The 26015-nt window shown below is 40.5% G+C and overlaps 3 protein-coding genes across 4 annotated transcripts in view; 1 reads left to right on the forward strand and 2 right to left on the reverse strand.

The window, feature by feature from the left end:
• itih5 (inter-alpha-trypsin inhibitor heavy chain 5) overlaps positions 1 to 6140 on the reverse strand; it is a 23325-nt gene extending 17185 nt beyond the window's left edge. The window contains exons 1-4 of one of the 2 annotated variants that reach the window (XM_083999679.1): positions 6125 to 6140; positions 3225 to 3367; positions 3071 to 3115; positions 2008 to 2171 (exon numbers count right to left, since the gene is read on the reverse strand). In XM_083999679.1, coding sequence (XP_083855805.1) covers positions 2008 to 2171; positions 3071 to 3115; positions 3225 to 3362 — 347 coding nt within the window. In that variant the 5' untranslated portion in view covers positions 3363 to 3367; positions 6125 to 6140. Of the gene's footprint in view, positions 1 to 2007; positions 2172 to 3070; positions 3116 to 3224; positions 3426 to 6124 lie in introns of those variants that run through there. The other variant, XM_083999678.1, reaches the window with a different exon arrangement.
• itih2 (inter-alpha-trypsin inhibitor heavy chain 2) lies at positions 4953 to 20025 on the forward strand. The gene is made up of 21 exons (XM_083999681.1): positions 4953 to 5218; positions 5967 to 5999; positions 6285 to 6323; positions 7765 to 7937; positions 8026 to 8130; positions 8677 to 8839; positions 9360 to 9467; positions 9873 to 10001; positions 10111 to 10227; positions 10404 to 10572; positions 10668 to 10793; positions 11590 to 11771; positions 13701 to 13886; positions 14365 to 14504; positions 15748 to 15920; positions 16887 to 17039; positions 17133 to 17246; positions 18179 to 18377; positions 18472 to 18644; positions 19477 to 19588; positions 19684 to 20025. Exons 1-21 carry the CDS (start codon positions 5123 to 5125, stop codon positions 19829 to 19831), a joined length of 2838 nt encoding a protein of 945 aa, XP_083855807.1. The 5' UTR covers positions 4953 to 5122; the 3' UTR covers positions 19832 to 20025.
• Positions 19941 to 25397, reverse strand: kin (Kin17 DNA and RNA binding protein). The gene is made up of 12 exons (XM_083999685.1): positions 25137 to 25397; positions 24959 to 25053; positions 24818 to 24861; positions 24611 to 24733; positions 23493 to 23677; positions 23350 to 23398; positions 23201 to 23252; positions 22951 to 23077; positions 22735 to 22863; positions 21003 to 21102; positions 20798 to 20898; positions 19941 to 20256 (listed from the first exon to the last, which is right to left on the reverse strand). Exons 1-12 carry the CDS (start codon positions 25248 to 25250, stop codon positions 20197 to 20199), a joined length of 1179 nt encoding a protein of 392 aa, XP_083855811.1. The 5' UTR covers positions 25251 to 25397; the 3' UTR covers positions 19941 to 20196.
• Between the last annotated feature and the right edge of the window lie 618 nt (positions 25398 to 26015).

The following is a 26015-nucleotide window of genomic DNA, read 5'->3' on the forward strand; positions in this document are numbered from 1 at the left end:
CTTAGACTGCATGACCAACGTGTCGACTGACTGGCAGAGGAAAAGTTATTGTTCGTTTGGTGTTTTTACTTCTTAAAAAGGTGCAAATTCCTTCTCCTACAAAAATGTCCGACATTCATCCCTTCATCTCTGCTTTCAGACTTAATGATAAGCTGCAAAATAAGTGGTAAACCTCACTGAGAACAGTAGCTACAACATCCACATGAATGGGACAAGAAGGAGCTCATTTAATGGAGCTGTAAGGTGTCTTGAAATAAATCTGAGGAGTCACGTGATGATTAAAGTGATGAGAAATAAACACAAATATTTAGACTTTTCACCAATTTATGATATTTTTCTCTGAAATAATCTTTGTTTTCACCTCCTCAGGCTTCATGTGTGTGAACCTAGGCCTTCATATGCAGTGATCCTGCTGTAAATCACATTTCCTTATTTCAAAGAGTCAAAAAGAGCCAAAAGAAACTTAGGTAGGGGAGACCGGGGGCAATTGTAACATTTCTTGGTTTTGATGTCATAACTCAAAAACCACTTGAGCTATTTGGATATTTTTTTTATGTAGGAATCCTCTATCTATGTTCTACTTGTTAACAGTAATTAAATGTTTTTACAAAAAATGTTTGAGTCACAATATTGATTCAAACACCAAGAAGTCAAATGTTACAATCGCCCCCACGTGCGGGGGTGATTGTAACACATACGGGGGCAATTGTAACAACATACTTTATACCTTTATATCAATACCAAGGACCAAAGTAAACTCCCAAGAATGTAGACATAGTTAATACCATTTAATATCAATTGAACATATATAAAAAACACTTGTCTACTGGTAAGAACAGTTATTAGTGAACCGTTAAGATCAAGAAGTCCATCTCAAGACCCCGGAGGCCATGATTAGTTTTCAAAATGTCTTCTTTTGTCAACTTATAGTCCAGAATACAGAGATAATCAATTTTTATTATCATATAAAAGTATGAAAACCAGAAAATATTCATATTTAGGAAGCTGAAACCAGTGAATTTATGACATTTTTGCTTAAAAGTAGCTTGAACTGATTATTTGAAATCATTGCAGATCAATTTTTTGTCGATCAATTCATTGAATAATAGTTGCCGCTCTGAAATAAATAAATAGGCTACATAAATAAATAGTTACAACCAGTTTTTGAATTAGTTTCAATACTAAGCTATGATTTAAAGCTACCCTGCTTGCCTGCTCGCTAGCTTTTTGACAGAGTTATCAGAATAGTCATCAAAACTATATTTTAACTTTAATATACAACAAAGGTAAATATATAAATTAATATAGCACTTTTCTACATTATAAAGGGGGGGAAATCATCTAATTTGAGGGTGTTACTGAACTGGACATGATTTTGATGGTGTCGGGGGCAATTGTAACAGGGCGTTACAATTGCCCCCGATTCACCACCCATGATAAAAAGCTGCCTGCTGGCAACAAACAACAAAGTTAACATATGACAAATATAGCAAATGATAGCCAACAAAATTGTCAACAAAACTGGATGTGTTTCAATTATTAGACATTAAAGGTTAAGAAGGAATGAGAAAAATACCGATGATGAAAATTTTTACTTTCACACCTCAAAAATGAGTCATGTCAGATAAAATCAGAAATGCATGAGATATAAGTTTTTCCTTTGGTAGGCAGAGAGGGAACATCAAAAAACAAGTGCATAATGAATTTCATGGTTGTATCTCATTTCTGATTGGTGCAATTTAAAATGTTACAATTGCCCCCTGTTACAATTGCCCCCGGTCTCCCCTACTGTACTGTACCCAATGCAGTTCTTGTCTCCATCTTTTAATTAATGGATTTTCACATTATAGGAAACGAACATTGCAAAAGATTTCACTGAATTGTGTTTTTTATGAGTTGTAAGTCTTATGGATATAAGTTTATCAAGTCACACTGATAATAAAATACATAAATGATATCGTGATTTTAGCTGCAGGTCCTTTGCACTTGACCTTTGCGGTGTCTTACATGGTGAAGTTGGAGACGTAAGCGCCCGCGGGGATCTGGAACTGGAAGACGCCCTCGGTGGCGGCGGAGTGCCGGTTGAGCATGGCGCAGTACACGGCGGTGAAGGCGTAGCGGGAGATGATGGTGGTCTTGATGGAGAGTTCCTGGATGTGCGGTTTAGTTTCCTGCAGAGGAAACGTGAATACTTAAACACTGAAAAAAATCTGGATCAATCAATCTGGCGCACGCACAGGAGACTTTAAAGGGATAGTTCACCCAAAATTCAAATTGTTCATCATCTACTCACCCTCATGTCAACTAAGAGCTGTGAGAAGTTTCAGAGCTTCCGCTACAAACAAGCTTAAAATATAGACTTATTTAATTTTTTTCGGAACAATTTCTCATGTCGGGACTTCAATACAAGAGGGACATTACAGACTAGCACTATGGAGGTATTTGAATGTTTTTTGGTGTGTCTTTTTGGACGAAGAAAAGTGGTATCCATTCACAACCATTATATAGACAATTATGTGAAAATTCTCACAGCTCTTAGTTGACATGAGGGTGAGTAGATAATGAGTGAAATTTGAATTTTGGGTGAACTATCCCTTAAACGCATCACTGTTGTGCTGCACGTTATTTCATATATTGGCCTAAGATAGATAACTGCAGGGGAACTGGACTTCCTCGTTGCTGCAATTACCGAACAGTCCGAGGAGGAATTTGCTTCCCATGAGCCGTGACCCAGCGCATTACGCGGCTCCTCTGGCACATCTGCGCGCTTGGCTCATCCGTGCGCGTCACGCCCAAAGTGCGCACAAGTTTATAGGATGACAAAACTCAACTTCTGAATGATTCAAACTAGGTCATGTATTCTGGGGGCTTCTATTCATATTCACAATATAAATATCTGTTTGATCAAATGTTTTCTTGCAAGAAAGTTTTTCCACAACCTGTGATCTTAAAATTTATCCAACCTCAAAGACAGGCAGTTTGTTTTGCATTGAAATTATATTCAAAAAGTAGAAAATCCAAGGAATAAAAACAGAATAAAGTCACATATGTGGAGATAATCTGACTTTACCTTTGTTAGTATAGTTTTCACCTGTCGGGGGACTCTTCTTGGTGCCTGTGGGTACAAAAGAAAAAAAACGATCAGATGTATTACTGTAATCCAAACACCAGAAGGAGCCGCACCTTCCATTTTTTTCCACTTTTTTTTTTTTAAACCTTCTTACAATGTCTAAATCAAAGTCCGTCAGGTCCAGGTCGATATTATCATCCTCTAACTGGGAGTCCTCCGGTTCTCCCAGCGCCGTCGGGCTGCCACACAGCAGCAGAGTGAGCGACAGCAGCAGCAGCAGCATCTCCTCCATCGGTCCTGCTCGGCGAGAAGACACAGACATCAGTGGGACATTTGTCTCCGGCGTCGGTCCGGAGTGACCGCCGGACGGAGGAGTGTCAATCACGGTGCGTGGAGGAGGAAAACACGCCCACCCACCCACCCCAACCCACCAGAGGAGGAGAGGGATGCAGCCTCCCCCTCACCCCCTCAGTTCCTGCAGTTCTTGGATAAGTGGCAATTTGTGCTGCCGCCTTTACGGAGCGTCGGAATTTTTGGAATTAGGAGGGAAAAGACCTAGAAAAAGAGGAGGTCCAAACACTGCTATGTGTCTATGTGAAGGAGCAGATGGAAGAAAATAATGTGACTGCACTTTGTTGCATTCAAGTGCATCACGTTGAAAATGATGACTGCAAACAGTGCAAAGTCAACATGCTGTGTTTAAAGTGTTGTAACTTTATCTCAAAAAATGAAAAATAAAAACAAATCAAAGAGAGATGGAAGCTGGAATAAGTTTTGTTTTTAAATCTTGTGTTGAGAAATAAGTTAAGTGCTCCATCATACATCACCACTAGGGGGCAGAAAATGATAATGAATACATTTTGGATTGATTAAACTTGTGCAGTTGAACAAACCTGCAATAACCTACTGTAGTGTGCTTGTTTTTACAGCAGCACAGTTATAATATACAACCATTTACTTCTTTTATTATTATTACCTATTATTAGAAAACATCAGAGGTCATGTAGACAGTGTGATGGATGCAAGTACAGGAGCTGGGATTTACAAGAAGCCCCTGAAGGCAGCATGACACTGCCATTGAGCATAATGAGCTTCCATCAGCGGCCTCTTATCTGACCTCTGTTTCATAATCGCCAACAAAAATTAACTAGTTAATTTAACCCAAATATGACATACATTTATAAACAAATTGCAAAAATATTTACATTTTAAACTATTCCAAGTATAAAAATAGTTGATATTATTTGCTTGCAAATGCAAAGTGCATTTTAAAAAATGGCACTTTCCCACTTAAATATTCGGCTAGGCTACATATTTAGTCGGTGTGAGGGCATTATATGTAGATTTATATTGTTTTGCTTTTAATAACACTTTGTATTTATACTATTGATTTTCAGTTACAATGAAAACATGCGTAGTTTCAACCATATCAATGTGTGAATATCTAACCTCTCACCTAAAAGAAAAAAAGAAGTTGACCAACATCCTGTGTTAAGCACGAACAGAGGTAAAAGTTCAGCAATCACGTTTACTTTGGCGCCATCTAGTGGCCATAGTGCAGAATAACATGTTTCTTAGGTGCATTTATTTCATGAAAAAGTTAATTTTGTATCTTTATATTCTACACAAACTGTTAGAAAAATAACAATTTTGTATCAGAGACTCATGAGAGAGACGTCTGACTGAGTTTGCACAGAAATGAACAGATTGTGACGAAGCCTTTAGATATCAGAGCAGCAGATCTTCAGTCAATCTGAGTGATGTGAAACCTCCTGTTTAATCTCTGAATGGGCCAAATGTGTCCTATTTACCCTGCCCACACTGCAGGTCAAGTTTCAAAGTTTCCTTCTCCTCTCTGGGTTCCATGAAACACAACAAATATTGACTGGGGCCTGGGGGAGTCGATCAGTTCAGTGGATTTTAACCTTCAGGTTCGAGCTGGGCTGTGTTTCCACAAGGCTCTCTGCAGAAGGAGCGACCGTCCCGTCTTGTTTTCTATGTGTATTGTGTGTGTGTGAGGATATGTGTGTTTGAGACCACCGGCCTGGAAAAATGAGGCGTCTGCTGCTGCCGCTGCTCGGGCTCCTGCTCCTCCACCAGGGCCGCTGCTTTGAGTTTGTGATTGATGGAGAATGGGAGGACGAGATGGTGAGTTGGGAGTCTCTAAAAGTCTCTAAAAGACTCTGTTTGTGCCACTTTTTATTCACAGAATAGAGATTAAATTAAATCAAATTCTGGTGAATATGGCTGGTTTGGCCTCAGTCAGTGGTGGTGGCTGTTTTTTCAATCATTGACTCAAGAAGTTTTAACTTTATTTGTTTTTTGGTGTTAATAATTTTCAAGTAAATTGAAAGAATTTCATCACAATTGCAAGAACATTTCATTTTATATCATTTAAAGGTTTGTTCCTAGATCATTTTCTACCCGAATGCTTTCTTCTGATTTCTGAATGTAAATCTAATCTAATATTCTTTGCCATTTGACCCTCAACACCCACTTAGAAATTCTTCTTTAGTTGTCTAAAGCCTCATGTTTCACCATTCGGTCAATATTTTCTAGATCTATAAAGTTTGTGCAATGTTTTCACACAACATTCTCGTGCAATGAGTCTGTAAAGTCTTATTTACTTCACTATTTCAGATAAGTGTTGAATCTGTTTAAAATTGGACTTGTTTATACATTATATTTGAGTGAAATCAATAAATCCTTGTTCAGTATCTCACCTTTAAAATTAACCTAATCAATTTTGTAAGTTGTAGACATGTTGTTAAATCCCTAAAGCCTGGGATGTTCAAGAAACACAACAGCAACTTGCATAAAAATACAAAAGTCTTATTTGTCTAACGAGGTTAAATCAGTTCAGTAGATCAATCTCCTCTTTCTTTTTTTCCTCCAGTCACATCTACGGGATCATCGGGAGAGACACAAGGTGAGATCTCCGTCCAAACAACCTCACTTCACTTTGACTTTACACTTTTATACATGAACACGGAGCACAAACCGTCTGTTTGCTTTCCTCACTCGTGTTGCAATAGCTGCATGCAGCACTCTTACCAATTGCACAAAAACAAACGAGACACCAACACACACAAGCTGCCTCTGATCTTGCACCATCTCCAGAAACAATAATTCATAGCAGCAACACTTTGTGATTTATAATCAGATGAAGACAGCGTGAATCTGACGACCTTTGTGTGTCTGTTGTGTGTTTCAGAGAGCGATATTGACCAGCGAGGAGCAGGAAGACTTTGAAGTACGACTCTGGGCTTGTTGTTGCGGGCCTCTCCACTGTGACAGAGTTTAACTTTATCTCGCAATCAATATGCTGCTTGTTTGAAGAGATTCCCATGACTGACGGGTTATTGACTTTAGTTGCAACTAATCCTGCTCTGCTTCCCTTTTCTGTCTTTTTCTCTACCCACGGAGTCAAAATAATAGGACAGCTGCGTAGAGTCGGCTGCATTATTTTGTGGTTTTATCAAGTTTAGTTTTTTTTTTTTTTCTTTAATTCAACTCTTGCAAACTTGCAGAGACCTTCTAAACAAAGCAACCACACTTGATCCATGTTTAAAATCTTGGTTTTGAATCACAAGACCAGGTCCAAGAGGAGAAAGATCGACTCAAGACTTTGATTATAACCTGAGGCGCAACAAAGACCATAGGCTACTAAAAAAACAAACAAACAAACAAATGTTTAAGCAATTTTCTGTGGATAAAAATCAAACCTAGTTGCACAATACTCCCTAAATTCAATGTTGAATTAATCAGTGTATTGGAGGTTTTAAAAGCTCTAAAGAAGTACCCCTGTACTGGATGAAAATGTATGTACTGTCGTACTAAAACTGAAATTAGCAGTTCAACTTGAAGCCTACGATGCTTAGACCGTTCCGATCTGTGGTAACCAAATGCTGTCAGACCATAATCTTGAAAAATCTCTTCCAACAGTACCTCCTCCCCTCGCAATTCTAACACCTTAACATACCTAACTACACTGCAAAAACTCAAAGTCTTTCCAAGAATATTTGTCTTATTTCTTGTCAAAATGTCTCATTTCTAGTCAAAACTAATCTCTTTCCACTTAAAATAAGACTAATAACCTAAAAATTAACTTGTTTTTAGACAGTTTTCACTTGTTTCAAACTAATTTTCACTTGAAATAAGTAGAAAAATCTGCCAGTGAAAGCAAGATTTTTGTGCTTGTAATAAGGAAGAAAAACTTGCTCCACCATCAGATTATTTCAAGTGAATATATGCTTGAAAGAAGTAAAAAGTGTCTAAAAACAAGCTGCTTTTTAATGTGATGAGTCTTATTTTTAGTAGAATGAGATTTGTTTTGACTAGTAATGACATTTTGACTAAAAATAAGACAAAAATTCTTGGTAAGATATTAGATTTTTTGCAGTGTAGCACTTATGTACCTTTTGAATGGATGTAGTACTATGTGCTTACACGGCTTTTGTAATGTTGCTTTGTATAGAAGTTTTTGCCAAATAAGTAAACGAGTAGTCAATGTTGATGTTTTCGATGCTAAACTTACCCTAGCTTGAATCAAGACCACCATAGTCAGATTTGAGTCAAGGTCAGGTCCAAACAGGGTCAAAGTCCCAAGTCATCAAATTCAACCAATGCAATCAGTCCCAAACTGTAAAAATACCTGGATCTCCATTGTTTCCTTGTTCACCACCTCTGCACAGGCCATCCGTGGAGATGACATCACCGTCCGGAGCTACAAGGTGGAGAGTCGGATCACGTCCCGCTTCGCCCACACCACCGTCAGGAGCTCGGTGGTCAACTCGGGCTCTAAAGCTCAGAGCATCGGCTTCAACGTCCAGATCCCCAAACGAGCTTTCATCACCAACTTCACCATGTGAGTCCCAGGTCCTTCTCAGCCGAGCTGTGAACTCAACAGAACCAGTACAATTCTCACTTTTCACTCTTCTTCTTTCTTGTTGCAGGAATGTTAATGGGATTGTATTCATGGGCTCAGTGAAGGAGAAGACAGTAGCCAGAAACCTTTATGCTCAGGCTAGAGCTCGAGGCAAAGCAGCGGGCATCGTCAGGTACTGAACCAGCATCCTGCACTGCAAAACCTCAAAATCTTTCCAAGAATATTTGTCTTATTTCTTGTCAAAATGTCTCATTTCTTGTCAAAATGTCTAATTTCTTGTCCAAATGTCTCATTTCTAGTCAAAACTAATCTCTTTCCACTTAAAATAAGACTCATCACCTAAAAATTGTTTTTAGATCGTTTTCACTTGTTTCAAACACATTTTCAATTGAAATAAGTAGAAAAATCTGCCAGTGAAAGCAAGTTTTTTGTGCTCGTAATAAGGAAGAAAAACTTGCTCCACTATCAGATTTTTCTACTTAACTCAAGTGAAAATTTGTTTGAAACAAGTGAAAATTATCTAAAAACAGCTACTTTTTATGTGACGAGTCTTATTTGGGGTATAATGAGATTTGTTTTGACTAGAAATGACATTTTGACTAGAAATAAGACAAATATTCTTGGTAAGATATTGGAGTTTTTGCAGTGTGGACTTAAAGCCCCGAAAGTTCTCAACAGCTTGATCAAGACTGAGCTATACTGTATGTCTTCTTTACAGGGCTAATTCCCAGGACATGGAGACCTTTAAGACAGAGGTCCATGTTCCTCCGGGCAGTAACATTGAGTTTGAGCTCCACTACCAGGAGATGATGAGCAGGAGGCTGGGTTTCTACGAGCACACGCTGTACCTGCAGCCCGGCCGGCTGGTGCCACAGTTCCAGGTAAAGTTTAACAACAACATACACTGCAAAAACTCAAATATCTTACCAAGAATATTTGTCTCTTATTTCTTATTTCTAGTCAGAATGTTATTTCTAGTCAAAACAAATCTCATTATACTTAAAATAAGACTCATCACATTAAAAAGTAGCTTGATTTTAGACACTTTTTTACTTCTTTCAAGCATATTTTCACTTGAAATATGTAGAAAAATATGATAGTGGAGCAAGTTTTTCTTCCTTATCACAAGCACAAAAAAAACTTGCTTTCACTGGCAGATTCTTCTACTTATTTCAAGTGAAAATTTGTTTGGAACAAGTGAAAATGATCTAAAAACAAGTACATTTTTAGGTGATGAGTCTTATTTTAAGTGGAAAGAGATTAGTTTTGACTAGAAATTAGACATTTTGACAAGAAATAAGACAGATATTCTTGGAAAGATTTTGAGTTTTTGCAGTGTAGGCGAATGTTTTGCCAGTGAGTGTGATCTGGCAATCGTTCCTCAACCAATCTTCTCTTTAGGTGGACGTGTACATCTTTGAGCCAAAGGGAATTGCCTCAGTACAAACACCGAACACCCTCGGGGAGCAATTTTCAAATCTCATCAAAACTACGACAACCAAAGATAAGGTAAAAACGGAAAACACACAAAGCACCGCAGCCTATACATTCAATTTGTTGCTTTAGTCAGAAAATATTTAGGTATTTCAAAGGAAAAACATTCACATTCAGGTGAAATACAGTTGCGCAAGACCACTTGATGTTGACTTTATTTGGTGGTGGGGATCTAAATAACCTGCCCACACAGGCCCAGATACAGTGGCTGAAAACATTTGGTGGATAAATCATGCTACACTGCAATTATACAGTGTAAAAAACAACTTTGAACTTGTTAAGAAGAAGAAAAAAAGGATTTGTTTGGATGGACAGATAGGAATATCTTGTAACAAAAGTATAAAAAATCTCATCTGTCTTGATTCAAGGCCAAATTTTCCCACTAAAAATATCACTAAAATCTGTTCCTATGTTCCCCAGTCTCATATCGTCTTCAAGCCCAACCTACAGCAGCAGAGAAAATGTGAGAACTGCACCGGCAGTGCAATCGATGGCATCTTTACTGTCAAATACGACGTGAACAGGGACAGCAACCTTGGCGAACTGCAGGTATCAAATGCTTAAAGTGTATCGCTTCATTTTTTAATCTTGAATACAGCTGGAGAGGTTTTTGGAGATGACTCACTCAGCCTTCTCTCTTTCTCTTTCTCCTTTCCAGGTCTCAGATGGCCACTTCGTCCACTTCTTCGCTCCAACCAACCTCTCCCCTCTCCCTAAAAACATTGTGTTCGTCATAGATGTCAGTGGGTCGATGTGGGGGGTCAAGATGAAGCAAGTAAGAGATTTGTTGTTTACAGCTCACACAGCTTTGTGCACTTTGGCCCCTCCAACTGTTCCAACTACTCCTTCTCCCTGCTGCTCAATCTTCATAATATCTTCTTTGTGAAACACTGCCACCGTGTGGTCACTCTGCAGAATACACTCTAACTACTACAAACTTCTCCTCTACAGACAGTGGAGGCCATGCAGGCTATTTTGGATGACTTGACTTTTGACGATCACTTCAGCATCATCGACTTCAACCACAACGTGCGCTGCTGGAGCGAGGAGCTGGTCCCCGGCTCGTCCATCCAGATTGCAGATGCCAAGAGATACGTCCAGAGCATCAAGCCCAATGGAGGTGAGGCAAATAGGAACGAGGAAAATATTCTTGCAAATATATATGTTCTGAAAAAGTTTACGCTTGCTAACGTTTTACTGACCTTTGACCCCCAGGCACAAACATCAATGAGGCACTGATGAGAGCAGTTCAGATGCTGGTGAGGGCATCAAATCAAGGGTTAACGGACCCTCGCTCCGTCTCCATGATCATTCTGGTGTCGGATGGAGATCCCACTGTGGGTAAGACAAACTCACGGAAATAAGAGTTGGAGGAGGCAAGAATGGTTTGGCTTAGCTTGGTTGGTCTCATTTTCTATAAAAGACCACTTTACCTAACTCTTTGCAAAAAAAAAAGCCTTGCCTTTAAAGGGATAGTTCACCCAAAATTCAAATTTCACTCATTATCTACCCACCCTCATGTCGACTAAGGGCTGGGAGAAGTTTCAGAGTCCTCCGTGGCTTCTCTGAGTTACAGGGGGTCTCGGCGTAGCAGTGCATGTCCATATAACGGTTGCAAATGGATACCAACTGTCTTCGTAACAAAAAGACACACCAAAAAACATCCAAATACCTCCATGCTGCTCGTATGTAATGTCCCTCTTGTATTGAAGCCCTGAATGCGAAATTGTCCCGAAAAAAATTAAATAAGTCTATATTTCAAGCTTGTTTTGTAGCGGAAGCTTCTCGAACCTCCTCTTCCTGGTTCGTCAAATTTGGACAAACTGGGAAGAGGAGCTTCTGCTACAAACAAGCTTGAAAAATAGACTTATTTAATTTTTTCCGGGACAATTTCTCATGTCAGGGCTTCAATCCAAGAGGGACATTACATACAAGCAGCATGGAGGTATTTGGATGTTTTTTGGTGTGTCTTTTTGTTACGAAGACAGTTGGTATCCATTTGCAACCGTTATATGGACATGCTATGCCGAGACCCCCTGTTCAATTTTGGGTGAACTATCCCTTTAAGATGCTGTATTAGAACTCTTGTTTTTTAATGCAAACATCTGATCCAACATGCATGGTTTCCTGGCTGCAGGAGAGATCAAGCTCAGCACCATCCAGAAGAACGTGAAGCGAGTGATGAGAGAGGAGTTCTCTCTCTTCTCACTGGGCATCGGTTTCGACGTGGACTACGACTTCCTGGAGCGTATCGCCATGGAGAACAGGGGCATGGCTCAGAGGATCTACGCCAACCACGACGCCGCAGAGCAGCTACGGGTACGAGGACGTGAAAGGACTTAAAGGGATAGTAGCATTTTTTTTAAAGTGGGGTGTTGTATGATCTACAAATAGCCCCTAAGTACTAGTAAGTAATTGCAGTAGCAGACTCTCTGCACTCCTCCCCTTAGCAACGCCAGCCCATACTGCCCAGAGATTTACAACATACAGTGTTGTGAACAGACCCAAAGAAACGGCCTATTTTCGCGGCCTAAAAGAGGTTTTCCTGAAAAAAAAAAACACAGTTCCATTGTTCGCTATTATATATTTTTTTCCAGCCCTTCAAAGTGCAGGAAAAACGCAGTTTTTATCTGGACCTAACCAACTCACGTATCCCTTCACCCAGGGTTAGCGCCCGCCGACCAGCAGTTGGTTAGCTCCAAATAAAAACTGCGTTTTTCCCATAGACTGTAAAAAGAATGGACGTAGCGTCCGTGACGTCACCCATTGGTTTTGGGGAGTTGTTTTTGTGACTCAAATATGGCGGCCTGAACAGCGCCATGTTGGATTGGCCGGCCGAGAACCCGCCCACTGGCCTCGAAGCAGCCTGTCTCCGGAGCTGCTCGGACCTGTCACTCAACGTTTCCGCACCCTAATTGGCCAGAATTTTAACCTAATAACAGTAAAACGGTAGAGTTAAAAAAAAATTCACCCCCCTCAGAGTGTGTGCGGGGGTAGAAACTATCGATTGAAAAAAAAAAACGTTCTGACACCAGGCTTTTAACATGTTTACTGAGGATGTAAAATCGGCGATTTTAACATGGGGGTCTATGGGGAATGCTCCCTTCTGACACCAGCCCCCAGTGGAAGCCGGGGGGATTGCAGTTTTTTGAACGCGGAAGTGAGCTTCACTTCTCAGACCCACAACTGCCCCCTTGGTTTTTCCTGCACTTTGAGGGGCTGGAAAAAATTATATTATAGCGAACAATGGAACTGTGTTTTTTTTTCAGGTAAAACCTCTTTTAGGCCACGAAAATAGGCCGTTTCTTTGGGTCTGTTCACAACACTGTATAGCCGTGTTTCCACTGCAGGAGTTCCTGGTAAAGGGAGGGGGTAGGAACTTCTACAGGAACCGTCCTCTCACTCGGCCCTCTCAGTGGTTGTGTTTCCACTGCAGAGTCGGACCCCGTGGCGACGTCATGAGTTTCGATCACCGCTTAATCGCTGTGCGTGTTTTTTTTTTTTTAACTTTTGACGGCATTGTTTTGCGGCGTGATGGATCCCCAGTGTGTCGAGGTGCGCTGATATTTTCATTTTGCCGCGATGACTCAAACCCCCTCTGAATCTCCTCGGTGCCATAGACTGCAATCAATGTCTGCACCTCACCGTCGGTCCATTTGTGTACATCTTCCTGCTGTTTTCTTGTTGTTTACAGCGGTGTCTGCTAGGCTAATGCTCCCCTTCTGCTCCCCCTTTTAAAAATGCCGGTTGTTTTGGTGCTTTCTGGTAGCGTCAGAGCCTGCTCTAGCTTTAGCCAATCAGTGCCGGGTTAACCTCGAGCCCCACCCAGGAGCTTTTCAGGGCCGAACGGAGTACCTACCCTGGAGTAGGTACTCCGTTGGCCCCCGTAAAAGTTCCTGTAAATGGCCCTGTGGGGGAGGTTCCTGCAGTGGAAACACGCACCAACGGGGCTGGCCCCGTAAAATTACCCCGAAGTTCCTGCAGTGGAAACACGGCTTATGTTGTAAATCTCTGGGCAGGGCTATGGGCTGGCGTTGCTAACGGGAGGAGTGTAGAGAGTCTTCTACTGCAATTTAAGTACTTAGGGGCTATTTGTAGATCATACAACCCCACTTTTAAAAAATGCTACTATCCCTTTAACGTGCCTTCTTCTCAAACAAACCAAAGCTTGACTGCCTTATCAAATCCATCCATACTTCCTTTGATATTCGAAGCGTCACCTTGGTTGTTGCTCCTGTTCCTGTGCAGACGTTCTACAGCCAGGTCTCCTCTCCGCTGCTCAGAAGAATCGCCATTCAGTTCCCAGAGGAAACCGTGTCGGACGTCACACAGAACCGCTTCGATAAATACTTCAGTGGCTCGGAGCTGGTGGTGGCCGGGAAGGTGCTGCCGTCCGAGGCCAACACGCTGACCAGCTTCACCACCGCATCGGCTGTGAGTGCAACAACAACACAAGCACAAACTTAAGAGCCGTGTTTAATTGCACCATTTGAATCAGAGTTTCCAAGAGTTATACATTGGGCACTGCAAAAAATCTAATATCTTACCAAGAATATTTGTCTAAACAAATCTCATTCTACTAAAAATAAGACTCATCACATTAAAAAGCAGCTTGTTTTTAGACACTTTTTACTTCTTTCAAGCATATTTTCACTTGAAATAATCTGATAGTGGAGCAAGTTTTTCTTCCTTATTACAAGCACAAAAAACTTGCTTTCCCTGGCAGATTTTTCTACTTATTTCAAGTGAAAAAAAACAAGTTAATTTTTAGGTGATGAGTCTTATTTTAAGTGGAAAGAGATTAGTTTTGACTAGAAATGAGACATTTTGACAAGAAATAAGACAAATATTCTTGGAAAGACTTTGAGTTTTTGCAGTGGGAGGTTAAAGGTCCCATCTCGTCGTCTTGCAGGCTCGTCTGGACATCACCCTGGAGACCGAGGCCGACACCACGGAGCTGGACGCAGAGTTGGCCAAGCAGCAGCACTCGTTCACGGGCTTCGCCAGACAGATGTGGGCTTACATCACCGTCAAGCAGCTGATAGCCGAGAGGTGAGAGCAGGATGATACAAGAGATGAATGGATGTCCAGAGATGGACAGAGTACTCGACCCCAGTACTTGAGTAAGAGTACAAATACTACTGGTAAAAATTTACTCTGTTACAAATGAAAAGTACATGCTTTTAAATTTACTTTAAAGGGATAGTATCATTTTTTTAAAGTGGGGTTTTATGATCTACAAATAGCCCCTAAGTACTTTAATTGCAGTAGAAGACTCTCTGCACTCCTCCCGTTAGCAACGCCAGCCCATAATAGCCCTGCCCAGAGATTTACAACATACAGTGTTGTGAACAGACCCAAAGAAACGGCCTATTTTCGTGGCCTAAAAGAGGTTTTACCTGAAAAAAAATACACAGTTCCATTGTTCGCTATAATATAATTTTTTCCAGCCCTTCAAAGTGCAGGAAAAACACAGTTTTTATTTGGACCTAACCAACTCACGTATCCCTCCGCCCAGGGTTAGCGCCCGCCGATCAGCAGTTGGTTAGGTCCAAATAAAAACTGTGTTTTTCCTGCACTTTGAAGGGCTGGAAAAAATTATATTATAGCGAACAATGGAACTGTGTATTTTTTTTCAGGTAAAACCTATTTTAGGCCGTGAAAATAGGCCGTTTCTTTGGGTCTGTTCACAGCACTGTACTATGTTGTAAATCTCTGGGCAGGACTATGGGCTGGCGTTGCTGGGAGGAGTGCAGAGAGTCTTCTACTGCAATTAAAGTACTTAGGGGCTATCTGTAGATCATGCAACCCCACTTTAAAAAATGCTACTATCCCTTTAAGTAAAAGTAAAAGTAAGAGTAAGAGTAAATTTCTTATTTTTCACATCAATGAATTACTATCATTTTTTCTAAATGAATTTAAGGAGCTTTTAACTCTTGTTTCTGAGAATTAACTCTTTGAAAGCAGCTGCACTGATGTGCTGCTTTTAGGGGTTAGGGTTTCCTTCTTTGACAAACACAGCTTGTGTCCAATAGGATTTTAGAAAAAAAAAAGAAAAAGAAAAGCAGACCTGAAAGTAACGAGTGCTTTTCAGCCTTCCTAGAAATTAACTCGAGTAAAAGTAAAAATATTTGTCTTGGAAATGTATTCAAGTAACAGTAAGTAAGTACCAAAGAAATCTAATACTCAAGTAAATGTACTCTGTTACTGTCCTGTTACTGTCCACCACTGTGGATGTGGAGTCCCTCTGTTTTCTTGTCTTTTTAACAGTTGTTGCCGTGTGGTTCTCCTGCAGGTCTCTGGCGCCGACGGCCGCCAAGAAGAGGAAGATCACCCAGCGGATCATGGCGCTGGCCGTGGAGCATCAGTTCGTCACTCCGCTCACCGCTCTGCTGGTGGAGAGCGAGGACGCCACGGAGAGGCTGCTGGCCGACTCCCCGAAGGACCCCAAGCACGGCTGCTGCTCAGGTGCTTCACAAAATGTTCAACTAACCAAAACAGACACTTTATGACCCCAACAACTCTCTTCTTGAGCACTGTAGCACTTTATTACATTATGTTGTTGGTTCTCATTCCATCTTAGCACAAATCCAACAAAAAACCCTGCTCTGGTTCTTGCATTGCTGCACCCCCATTTCATCTATCCATCCCTGACAGTTTTTTTTTTTTTTAGCACTGTAGCACTTTATTACACTGTATAATATTTGGTTTCGTTGTTTGGCTTCGTTGTGTTCTCAACCCATCCTTACACTCCATCAAGAAACCTTGTTCTGGTCTTTGCATTGCTGCATCTCCATCCATTTTATCCATCGTAAACAGTTCATCTCACCTAAATTTATTAAATTGCACTATACTTCCTGTTTTTTGTTTTGTTTGGTGTTTTGTTATTTTTGTTTTTTGTTTTTTATAGTAGTGTCATGTTAATTGTCTCTTTCTGTAGTTTTATTGTCTGTCTTTAGTGTCTGCACTGCAAAAACTCAAAATCTTTCCAAGAATATTTGTCTTATTTCTAGTCAAAACAATCTCATTATACTTAAAATAAGACTCATCACATTAAAATTAGCTTGTTTTTAGACACTTTTTACTTCTTTCAAGCAGAGTTTCACTTGAAATAAGTAGAAAAATCTGATAGTGGAGCAAGTTTTTCTTCCTTATTACAAGCACAAAAGAAACCTGCTTTCACTGGCAGATTTTTCTACTTATTTCAAGTGAAAATTAGTTTGAAACAAATGAAAATTATCTGAAAAAAAGTTCATTTTTAGGTGATGAGTCTTATAGAGTTTAGTTTTGACTAGAAATTAGACATTTTTTACAAGAAATAAGACAAATATTCTTGGAAAGATTTTGAGTTTTTGCAGTGTGTTGGTAAACGAGGAGGAATAAGAGGTGATAAAAACCAAAACAAACATGATGTGATGCTGTGTGTGTGTGTAGGAATAGGATTAGGAGGCGGCTCGGGAGGCAGCGTATCTCCGGTACCAGTCGTCTACCAGCCTCCACCCTGGGTCCAGATGACCACCACCGCCCCCCCGAGTCAGGCTGCCAAGGGCCCAGAGGAGTGGGTTCTGAGTCCCACAGTAAACTTAGGTAACACCACACAGATATACACAAACACTTCTGGAGTTCTGGAGTTTATCAGTGTGAAACAAGTGTGTAACAAGCTCAGTGTTTCTCATCCAGTGGACAACGACCCCCACTTCGTCCTCCACCTGCCCAGAAGCGACATGGACGTCTGCTTCAACATCGACTCCAAACCGGGTCACATCCTCAACCTGGTGTCCGACAATGGAACAGGTACTAAAATATTATTTTTTACAAGTCCTTAAAGCTGCAATTTGTGTTTTTAAAGGGATAGTTCACCCAAAATTGAAATTTCACTCATTATCTACTCACCTTCATGTGGACTAAGGGCTGAGAGAAGTTTCAGAGTCCTCCGTGGCTTCTCTGAGTTACAGGGGGTCTCGGCGTAGCAGTGCATGTCCATATAACGGTTGCAAATGGATACCAACTGTCTTCGGAACAAAAAGACACACCAAAAAACATCCAAATACCTCCATGCTGCTCGTATCTCGTAGCTCGTAAGTCTATATTTCAAGCTTGTTTTGTAGTGGAAGCTTCACGAAGCCCCTCTTCCCGGTTCGTCAAATTTGGACGAACTGGGAAGAGAAGCTTCTGCTACAAAACAAGCTTGAAATATAGACTTATTTAATTTTTTTCGGGACAATTTCGCATTTCAGGGCTTCAATACAAGACGGACATTACATACGAGCAGCATGGAGGTATTTGGATGTTTTTTGGTGTGTCTTTTTGTTACGAAGACAGTTGGTATCCATTTGCAACCGTTATATGGACATGCACTGCTACGCCAAGACCCCCTGTAACTCAGAGAAGCCACGGAGGACTCTGAAACTTCTCCCAGCCCTTAGTCCACATGAGGGTGAATAGATATGAGTGAAATTCCAATTTTGGGTGAACTATCCCTTTAAAGCTGCTACATGTAATATTTTGACACCAGAGATAGTTTATTAATTACGGCATTCATTGGTTTATTGTGTCGATACTGTAACAAATGGACACTACATAGCTTTTGCAGGTCTCAGTGCAGGAAACCACATGGTTACTACTTGACAGCACAATAAAGAGCTAACAACATTAGCATCCTTAGCTCCATTGCACCTCTTTTGTTTTTTTTACCTGTACCTTGCACTTCCTGTCCTGTCCTGAAGGCGTGGTGGTGAACGGTCAGCTGATCGGCTCAAAGCAGATGCAGAAAGGCAGCTTCAAAACCTACTTCGGCGTCATCTCGGTCTACTACCAGCCCGACGGAGTCAGCGTGACCGTCGGCACCGACAGCATCACCATGACCGACGGCAGGAACAACCACTCCTTCACCTGGGCGGCCACAGCTGAAATCACACAGGATGGGTAACTAACGACGACACCTTTTAATTACAAAATCTTTACTTACCTGGGTTTCACATCTGGGTTTCTTTCTTTCTTTCTTCTTTCTGTGCTTCAGGGTGAGGATTTCCGTCATGAAGGACTCTCATGTTACCGTCACAGTAAATAATAATATCCGGGTGATGGTGCTGCTTCACCGTGTGTGGAAGAAACACCAGGTCAATGTGGACTTCCTCGGTATCTACATCCCCAATAACAACCAGTACTCCCCTCTGGTGCACGGGCTCATAGGTGAGAAATTCACCACCATCATTCACAGGCTTTAGTGAATCAAACTGTAAATCAGTTAGTTTGGACATTGACAGGTGCTGGAAAAGTGTACGTTTGTAAAAACAGAGATAAGAAAAGAGCAAAGTGTGGATCAGACACCTATCAATCAAACATGCTTCTATTTAATCCATCTTAATAGAACAATGACTCTTAGATCTGCAATCAAAACATATAAAAATGATCCACTTTGATCATATCTAATGGTAAAAATGGGCAAAAATAAAGAATATGTCAGATTTTTTGTTTATATTCTGCAAAAATATTTATGTTTTTACTACTTTAATTATTATTTCTCCAATAAATTACACTCCTCCAGTTCATAATATAAAAATATAGAGGAAATAAGATACCATTGATATGGATACCATGTCAATGGTATAGACACCATATGATTTTTTTTAATTTTTTTTTTTACATTTTTTGTTGTGGTAGACAGTTTAAAATGGGAAAAAGAAGTGAAGTCCGCACTCTGTATCAAGCTCCTCTAATGTCTATTGTGGAGCGATCAACGTTTCGATCCCTGTGAAACGTTGATCGCTCCACAATAAACATTAGAGGAGCTTGATACAGAGTGCGGACTTCACTTCTTTTTCTCTAAGTTAACTTTGTTTGTTGGTCCTGCACCTGTGTTTGGATGTGCATGCTCTACTCCACTTTTGTGTTCTCAGCAGACAGTTTAAAATGAACATACTGTATACCCAGCATATTTAAAATAACAAAATTTATGAAAATTTTACAATATATTCTGAAAATGTGTGCGTTTGACGTTAAAAATGTGTGTGATCTGAAACAGGCCAGTTTTCTCGGGAGCCTGAGGTGAGTGTGTACGACGTCCACCAAGGACCGGACCCCCTGAAGAACGAGGCAACAATGGAGGTGAAGGGCAACAAGCTGCTCGTCACCAGGTTTGTCTCACAATAAACCGACTTCTGAACAACTTTAGAGGTTGTATTGTGTCTATAAATACCATGTGTGTGTGTGTGTGTGTGTGTGTGTTCAGGGGCTGGCAGAAGGACTACAGGCGTGATAAGAAGCGAGGCTCTAACGTCTACTGCTGGTTCATTCACAACAGCGGGAAGGGCTTCATCGACGGCCACTACACCGACTACATCGTCCCCGATCGCAACAGCTTCCTCCAGACGCTCTAGTCTGAACACGCACACACACACACACACACACACACTGATAATAAATAAATAAATAAATAAATATATTGATCCACATACTGAGGTCATAGATTCCAGAGATCACCTGAGGTCATGTTTGTTGAATTTATTTGGACAAAATTTACATCTGCAATGTTTAAGATCAACTTGAATATTGAGACAAAATAAAAAAAAAAGACAAAAACAAGTCAGACTATTGATCTGTGTGGTTTTTTTTGTTTTTTTGTTTTTTCCTGTAACGCTCCGCTGGAGATGCATTGTGGGATATGTGGTATGTACAAGGGAAGTAACTCTGACACAGTAGAGTCCCTCTGAGGTTAAAGCTTGGACTGGAAGGGGCTGCTGGTTCAGGCCAGTTTAGAGAAATCCTCATAAGCCACTTCCACCCTCTTCCCTCTCTGTTGACCCTGAGGACGAGAGGATGTGACACTTTAAAAATGGCTGCAGCTGCAACGTAGAAACTAGATGCAATTAATGAAAAAAATGCAACATGATTTATACAAATTCTATGTACGGCTCTGGAATAAATTAAGAGACCACTCCAATTATGTTCCTTTTTATTACGAACAAACAGTATAAAAACCATTGTTGTGATTAAAAATTGGCATTATTCCACCAATGTTAATTTCTAAATTCTTCCTTTAAAAAAAGTTTAAAACAGAAAAAGAATGGTGTTGTTTAAAAATTAATGTGAATTTGTTTTCTATGCATAATTCAAGGTCTGAAAACACTGCATCTTTTTTTTTGTTAATTTGAGCAGTTGTGATTTTCTGCAAATAAATGCTCTAAATATTTCAAATTTGGGGGAGAATTGTTGTCAGTACTTTATAAAATAAAACACAAGTGTTTATTTTACTCACATATAACAAAACCAGAGAAACTGATCATTTTGAAGTGGTCTCTTAATTCTTTTTCCAGAGCTGTAAATCTATTCCTAGAAATACTCACAGATTCCAGGGTGAGTGTGGCGCAGAAGTTTTTCTCATCGATCCCCTCCAGCACGGCCTCGGTGTCTCTGTACGGGCCGTTCAGGACCAAAACTCTTTTACCTGCAGTGAAGTTTGACAGTGAGATGCTGAGGAGGGAAGACAAGGGAAAACAACCCGCTGATTTTAATTCATATAAATAAATCTATACAGGCAGGACGTCTCACCCGGTGCAGGTATGACCGTCTCCACGTGGTTCTGGTCCAGCTTCAGTTTGTCTCCCGAGTCGATCAACTTCACCACCGCTGTGTAGTTGTCTCTCACCTCCTGCAGCGAAGACAAAAATCACGACTGTGAACGTCACAGCTCCTTACACATGCACATGAACACGTGTGGAAGAATCACACACACACTCTTAAGGTCTTTGTACACTGAGTCTGTTTTTTTCGCATGCGTTTTTCGTATCCGTCATCCGACAAAAAACGTATCACACAGGCTCCTTGCACACTAAAATGAGCAGCGGAATTATCATGATGATCACTTCAACAGTTTATTTTAGGATGTCAGTGGTCCAGTTTGATAGATATTGATTATTAGCTCACACATTAAAGTAGAAGTAAGCGATCCGGTGGTTTTGGCTAACTTCTTGTCAGCTGATGGAGTTAGCAGTCCCCGCCCTCGTCCCTACGTCACCACATTCACGCGCATCCCTTGGCTGCACACACAGAGAGGACCGCCCCTTCATGCCGTTCTCTCTCCTCATTGGATAAAGGTTGTAGGATACAAGGAAAGTTTTCTCCTCGGCTCAGAGCAGAGCAGAGTGACTGACAGACCCGTGTTTCAGACCAAACACTCTATGTAAGTGATTGCTGTCGCTTTAAGCCAGGGACACACTGAGCCGATCTCGTCGGGGCCGATTGAACATGCTCAGTCGGGACTCGTCGGCCGTCGGGAGAGTAGACTCGTCGGGTACTCTGATTGGCTGTGTGCTAGCTATGGCGATTCTGATTGGCGGTGCCCTAAGCGAATCAGCGCGGTGAGTGGGAGGAACGGAAGTGACCACAGTAAACAAACGGTGTCCTAGCCTGTCCTACAGTAAAAATGGTTTACTAAATAAAAAGAGGAGTAAAGCAATATATTAAGCGGCAATATATATATATATATATATATATATATATATAAACATCAAAGATGTTCAATCAAACCCACATAGTTTGAAACAACGTTCAAAACACACACAGCTCACAACTAAGCATATAAAGCCTGTTAGCTTAATGCTAACGTGTAATGTAAAACACAATAGACGGGCTAACAGAAATTAGCATCGGCTATCGCCAATTCGCGGCAACCGAGCCACAGCAGTAAACTGCTAAAAACTGTTTTAATTTCGGCTTTAGCGCCGTTAACACGTGGCTGGTTAAACTGTTTTGGGGAGATTAATGTTGGTCTCATTGATGAAATTAACTGTGGCAGTGGCATTAGTTTGTTTGAATGAACAGTGAGCAGAGCTGCCCCTGGTCTGTATTGGTCTATGGGGGAGTCCTCGCCACGCAGTCGCTCTGGTCGAAAGTCGGGGCAGTGTGTTTCACTTTTTCCTTTCTCCCGACGAGAGGCGACAGACTCGTCGGCCAAAGCCGGGACGCGTCGGGAACCGTCGTGGCGTTGTGTACCTGGCTTTAAACAGAAGACAGCCAATTTGCACACACGCACGCACGGGTGATCCCCCCCCCCTCTCTCTCCCTCTCCAGCCTCGAAAACCCTGATGTGATTGGTCAAAAAGGCTTTTCACAGATGCGAAAAATGCATTAAATCGAACCTGTTCCGAAAACTTTAATGACGGACGAAAGTTTCGGACTTGGTGTGTAAACATGATCCGACACAACATGAGGTCGAATTTAATTTTTGACGTGCGGCAATTTCGGACGAAAAAAACAGACTCAGTGTGCAAAAGGCCTTTACCATGACGACGGCCTTCTTCTTGTGGTATTTCTCTCCGAGCCTCTTGGTGACGACCTTGACCACGATGTTGGGCTGCATCCAGTAATCTGTCTTGACCGCCTGCTTATTCTTCTTCTTCCTCTCCTCCATCTGAGCGGGAAACATCGTCATCAGAAGACGGAGATAAACAAGATGTAAAAACACATTCAGGAGACAAAACGAAACCATCCACTCCACCTCTATGATCTCCTCCAGAGCAGATTTCTTCTTCTTCTCGGATCTGGAGTCTGAACCGGAGGACGTGTCTTTCCTCTTGGTCGAGGACGACGCTGCTGTTTTGAGAGCGCTGGCACTGAGGGCAGAGCTACAGACACACAAACACACACACACACACACACACACACACGTTTCAGACAAAATAATTCACTTATATCCACTAGATAATTGTGCAAAATGAAACTCCTGCAGAGAAATCTGTGTACTGTACCTCGATTTGGAGGGACCGGCTACACATGAAGAAGCTCCCAGATTGAAAGCAACTGCAAGAGAAAAAACAATTATTGTATAAACTTCATAATTTTGATGAAGATAGAATAAATGCAACATCTAGGAATAAATAAGTAAATAAATGCAAACCTTTCTCTTCTTCATTCTCACGTTTCAGCTCTGTATAAACTGGAGTTTCCTACAAAATAAAATAAAAACACACCACAAACTATTATTTTAAATTTGGAAACTCGTAACATCTCTGTTGATCTAAGCTGTTTTACTTTACTCACCTCCGTCTCTTTGGTGTCTTGGCCTCTGCGGACTTGATCCTCGATGAACTTGGCGCTCCTCTCCTCGTCGTCCAGCTCGTGCTTCTTCTTCCTCGCCTGCTCCTCTTGGCGGCGGATGGTCTCCGGGTCGCGGTCGATGTACTGGACGTACCAGCCTTTAGGGGTCTCGTCAACTTTACAAAAGCCTGTAGGAAGAACACGAGACAGATCAGTAAATAAATATACTGTATATATAATCTCAACGTCAAGAAATGTTGTACGACGTACTTAAACTTAACTAAGTCATGCTATTATATCTTGCAGGATGCACTATAATGCACTTTTTAAACATCAAATTGCTTTAATGAACTACACACCAACACTGTGGCAAAACCTGCAAAAGAGTTAAGGTTAAAAAAAAAGGCCACAACCTCTGTGGACATTTAAAAAAAAAAGATCTTAAAACTACCTCTAAGTGTGGTGTTTTATCCCTCAAACCTGTTCTTAAATAAGTTTGCCTTCTAAACCTATCTGTTTTGACAGTAAACTTATTTTAATATACAGCTCTGGAAAAAATTAAGAGACCACTCCCAAAATGATCAGTTTCTCTGGTTTTACTATTTAAAGGTACGTGTTTGAGTAAAAAAAAAAAATTGTTTTATTCTATCAACTACCGACAACATTTCTCCCAAAATTGAAATAAAAATATTGTCATTTAGAGCTTTTATTAGCTGAAAATGACAACTAGTCAAAATAACAAAAATATCAAATCTTTTCAGACCTTGAATAATAATGATGCAAAGAAAACATGTTGATATTTATTCCTAAACAACACAGCAAGAACATTTTAACTCAGGAAGAGTTTATAAATCAGTTTTTGTGGGATAATGTCAATGTTTAATCCCAGCAGTGCTTTTTATAATCTTCCTATAAAACCAGATGTGGTTTTATAGGAAGAGAATGAGTTGTGTTTGTGTTGGTATTTAAAAAAAGAAAAGAATGACTGTCATACATGTAGAGATGCTTTTAAGAAACATTTGTGAAAGTGGTCTCTTGTTTTTTTTCCAGAGCTGTATGTTTGGTCTGGCTTTTCCTCAGTAGTTTAGTTTCCACCTGTGTGTTTCTAACCACCAGCTCACCTTCTCTGCCCAGCCACTTGGTGAAGTCAGTGAGAGTTTCCCACTGTGTGGAGTTCATGTGGACGTGTTCCCGGTCACTGATGTACTCGTTGTAGACAATGTTGTTGTGCACTCGCTTGGTTCCTGCAGAAGAGAAGAATTACAAGAGTCAAGACAAAAATTATCTTCTTATATAGAAACAAACATCTGTAATGAACCTGAACTCACCAAAGCGTCTTCTGAGCAGCTCAACGAAGTCTCTCTTGAACTCACTGGTACAATAAGGAGACAATTATTAACTCCGTCATCTTTAATTCGACGTTAACGTGTTTTATATATCATGAAAATGAAGCTAAAGTTCAAACTCACTCTGAGAAATAGTCCATGAACTTATTGGGGTCCTCTGAGGCCAGCAGCAGCTGCCTCTGGTGGGACTCGGACATGCAGTGGCATTTAAACCCGTTCTGTTAAGTTAAGAATCAATGTTAATACATAAACAGCGACAATACAATCACAAAAGTTAGCCATTTTATGACGAATATCTCACCTCATCTCTGCATTGTTTCTGACACATTTGACAATACCAACGTAACTTCTGGAGACCTTTGGATTTTATCCGGTTGCCTATCGCCTTCGGAGAGAGAAAATCTGCTTTCCCCATGGCGACGAACCACAACAAACATAAAACACTCGAGAAAATGTTAAATATTCAACAAAAAGTGGTAGAAATGTTGCTCGAAACGCCGCTAAACCACGCTCGGTTACTCAACAGTTACCGACATAAACAGTTTCCGCTAACAAGCACGCAATCTCGCGATAACGTCTGCTGCGTTCAAGGGCTCTACGTAGGCTTCGTATTTTACCAAACTCCCCACGTCATTACGCCTTTCTAACATGGATCTATGCATAAATGTATATTTTGTTTGTTTTTTGGTTTCTTTGGGTGTGTGTATAATATTAAAAAAAAGAAAAAATATATTTTATCAAACTAGAACTATTCTTGAGACATTTGTACTGAAGTCACAAACCGTTTTCACACTGGAAAAAGAAAACTGGATTGAAAATATCATTATTTTGTTTGTTTGTTTTTTTGTTTTTACTGTTGATTTAACATTAACATTACGTAACTGATTATTAAAAAAAAAAACTGAGACAATTTAAAGGTAAAAAAAAAAAAAAAAACATAAATTGGTGAAGTAGTTAGGAGTAGCTACCCATGCTCAAAATGAATTAAACATTTTGAGTAAAACAAAAATGATCTATAGAAGAAAGACCAATGCAAAAAATTTGCCTTTATTATTTTTATTATTTTATTTATTATTATTTATTATTTGGCAGATCTGATGAACAGCGTAGGTCAAAAAGCCTATTACGCGCAAGTGAATATCGGCATTAGATTTAACGACATTTCTGTTGGTAAGTGAAG

The sequence above is a fragment of the Trachurus trachurus genome, assembly GCF_905171665.1.
Source record: "Trachurus trachurus genome assembly, chromosome: 23".
Classification (NCBI taxonomy): Eukaryota; Metazoa; Chordata; class Actinopteri; order Carangiformes; family Carangidae; genus Trachurus; species Trachurus trachurus.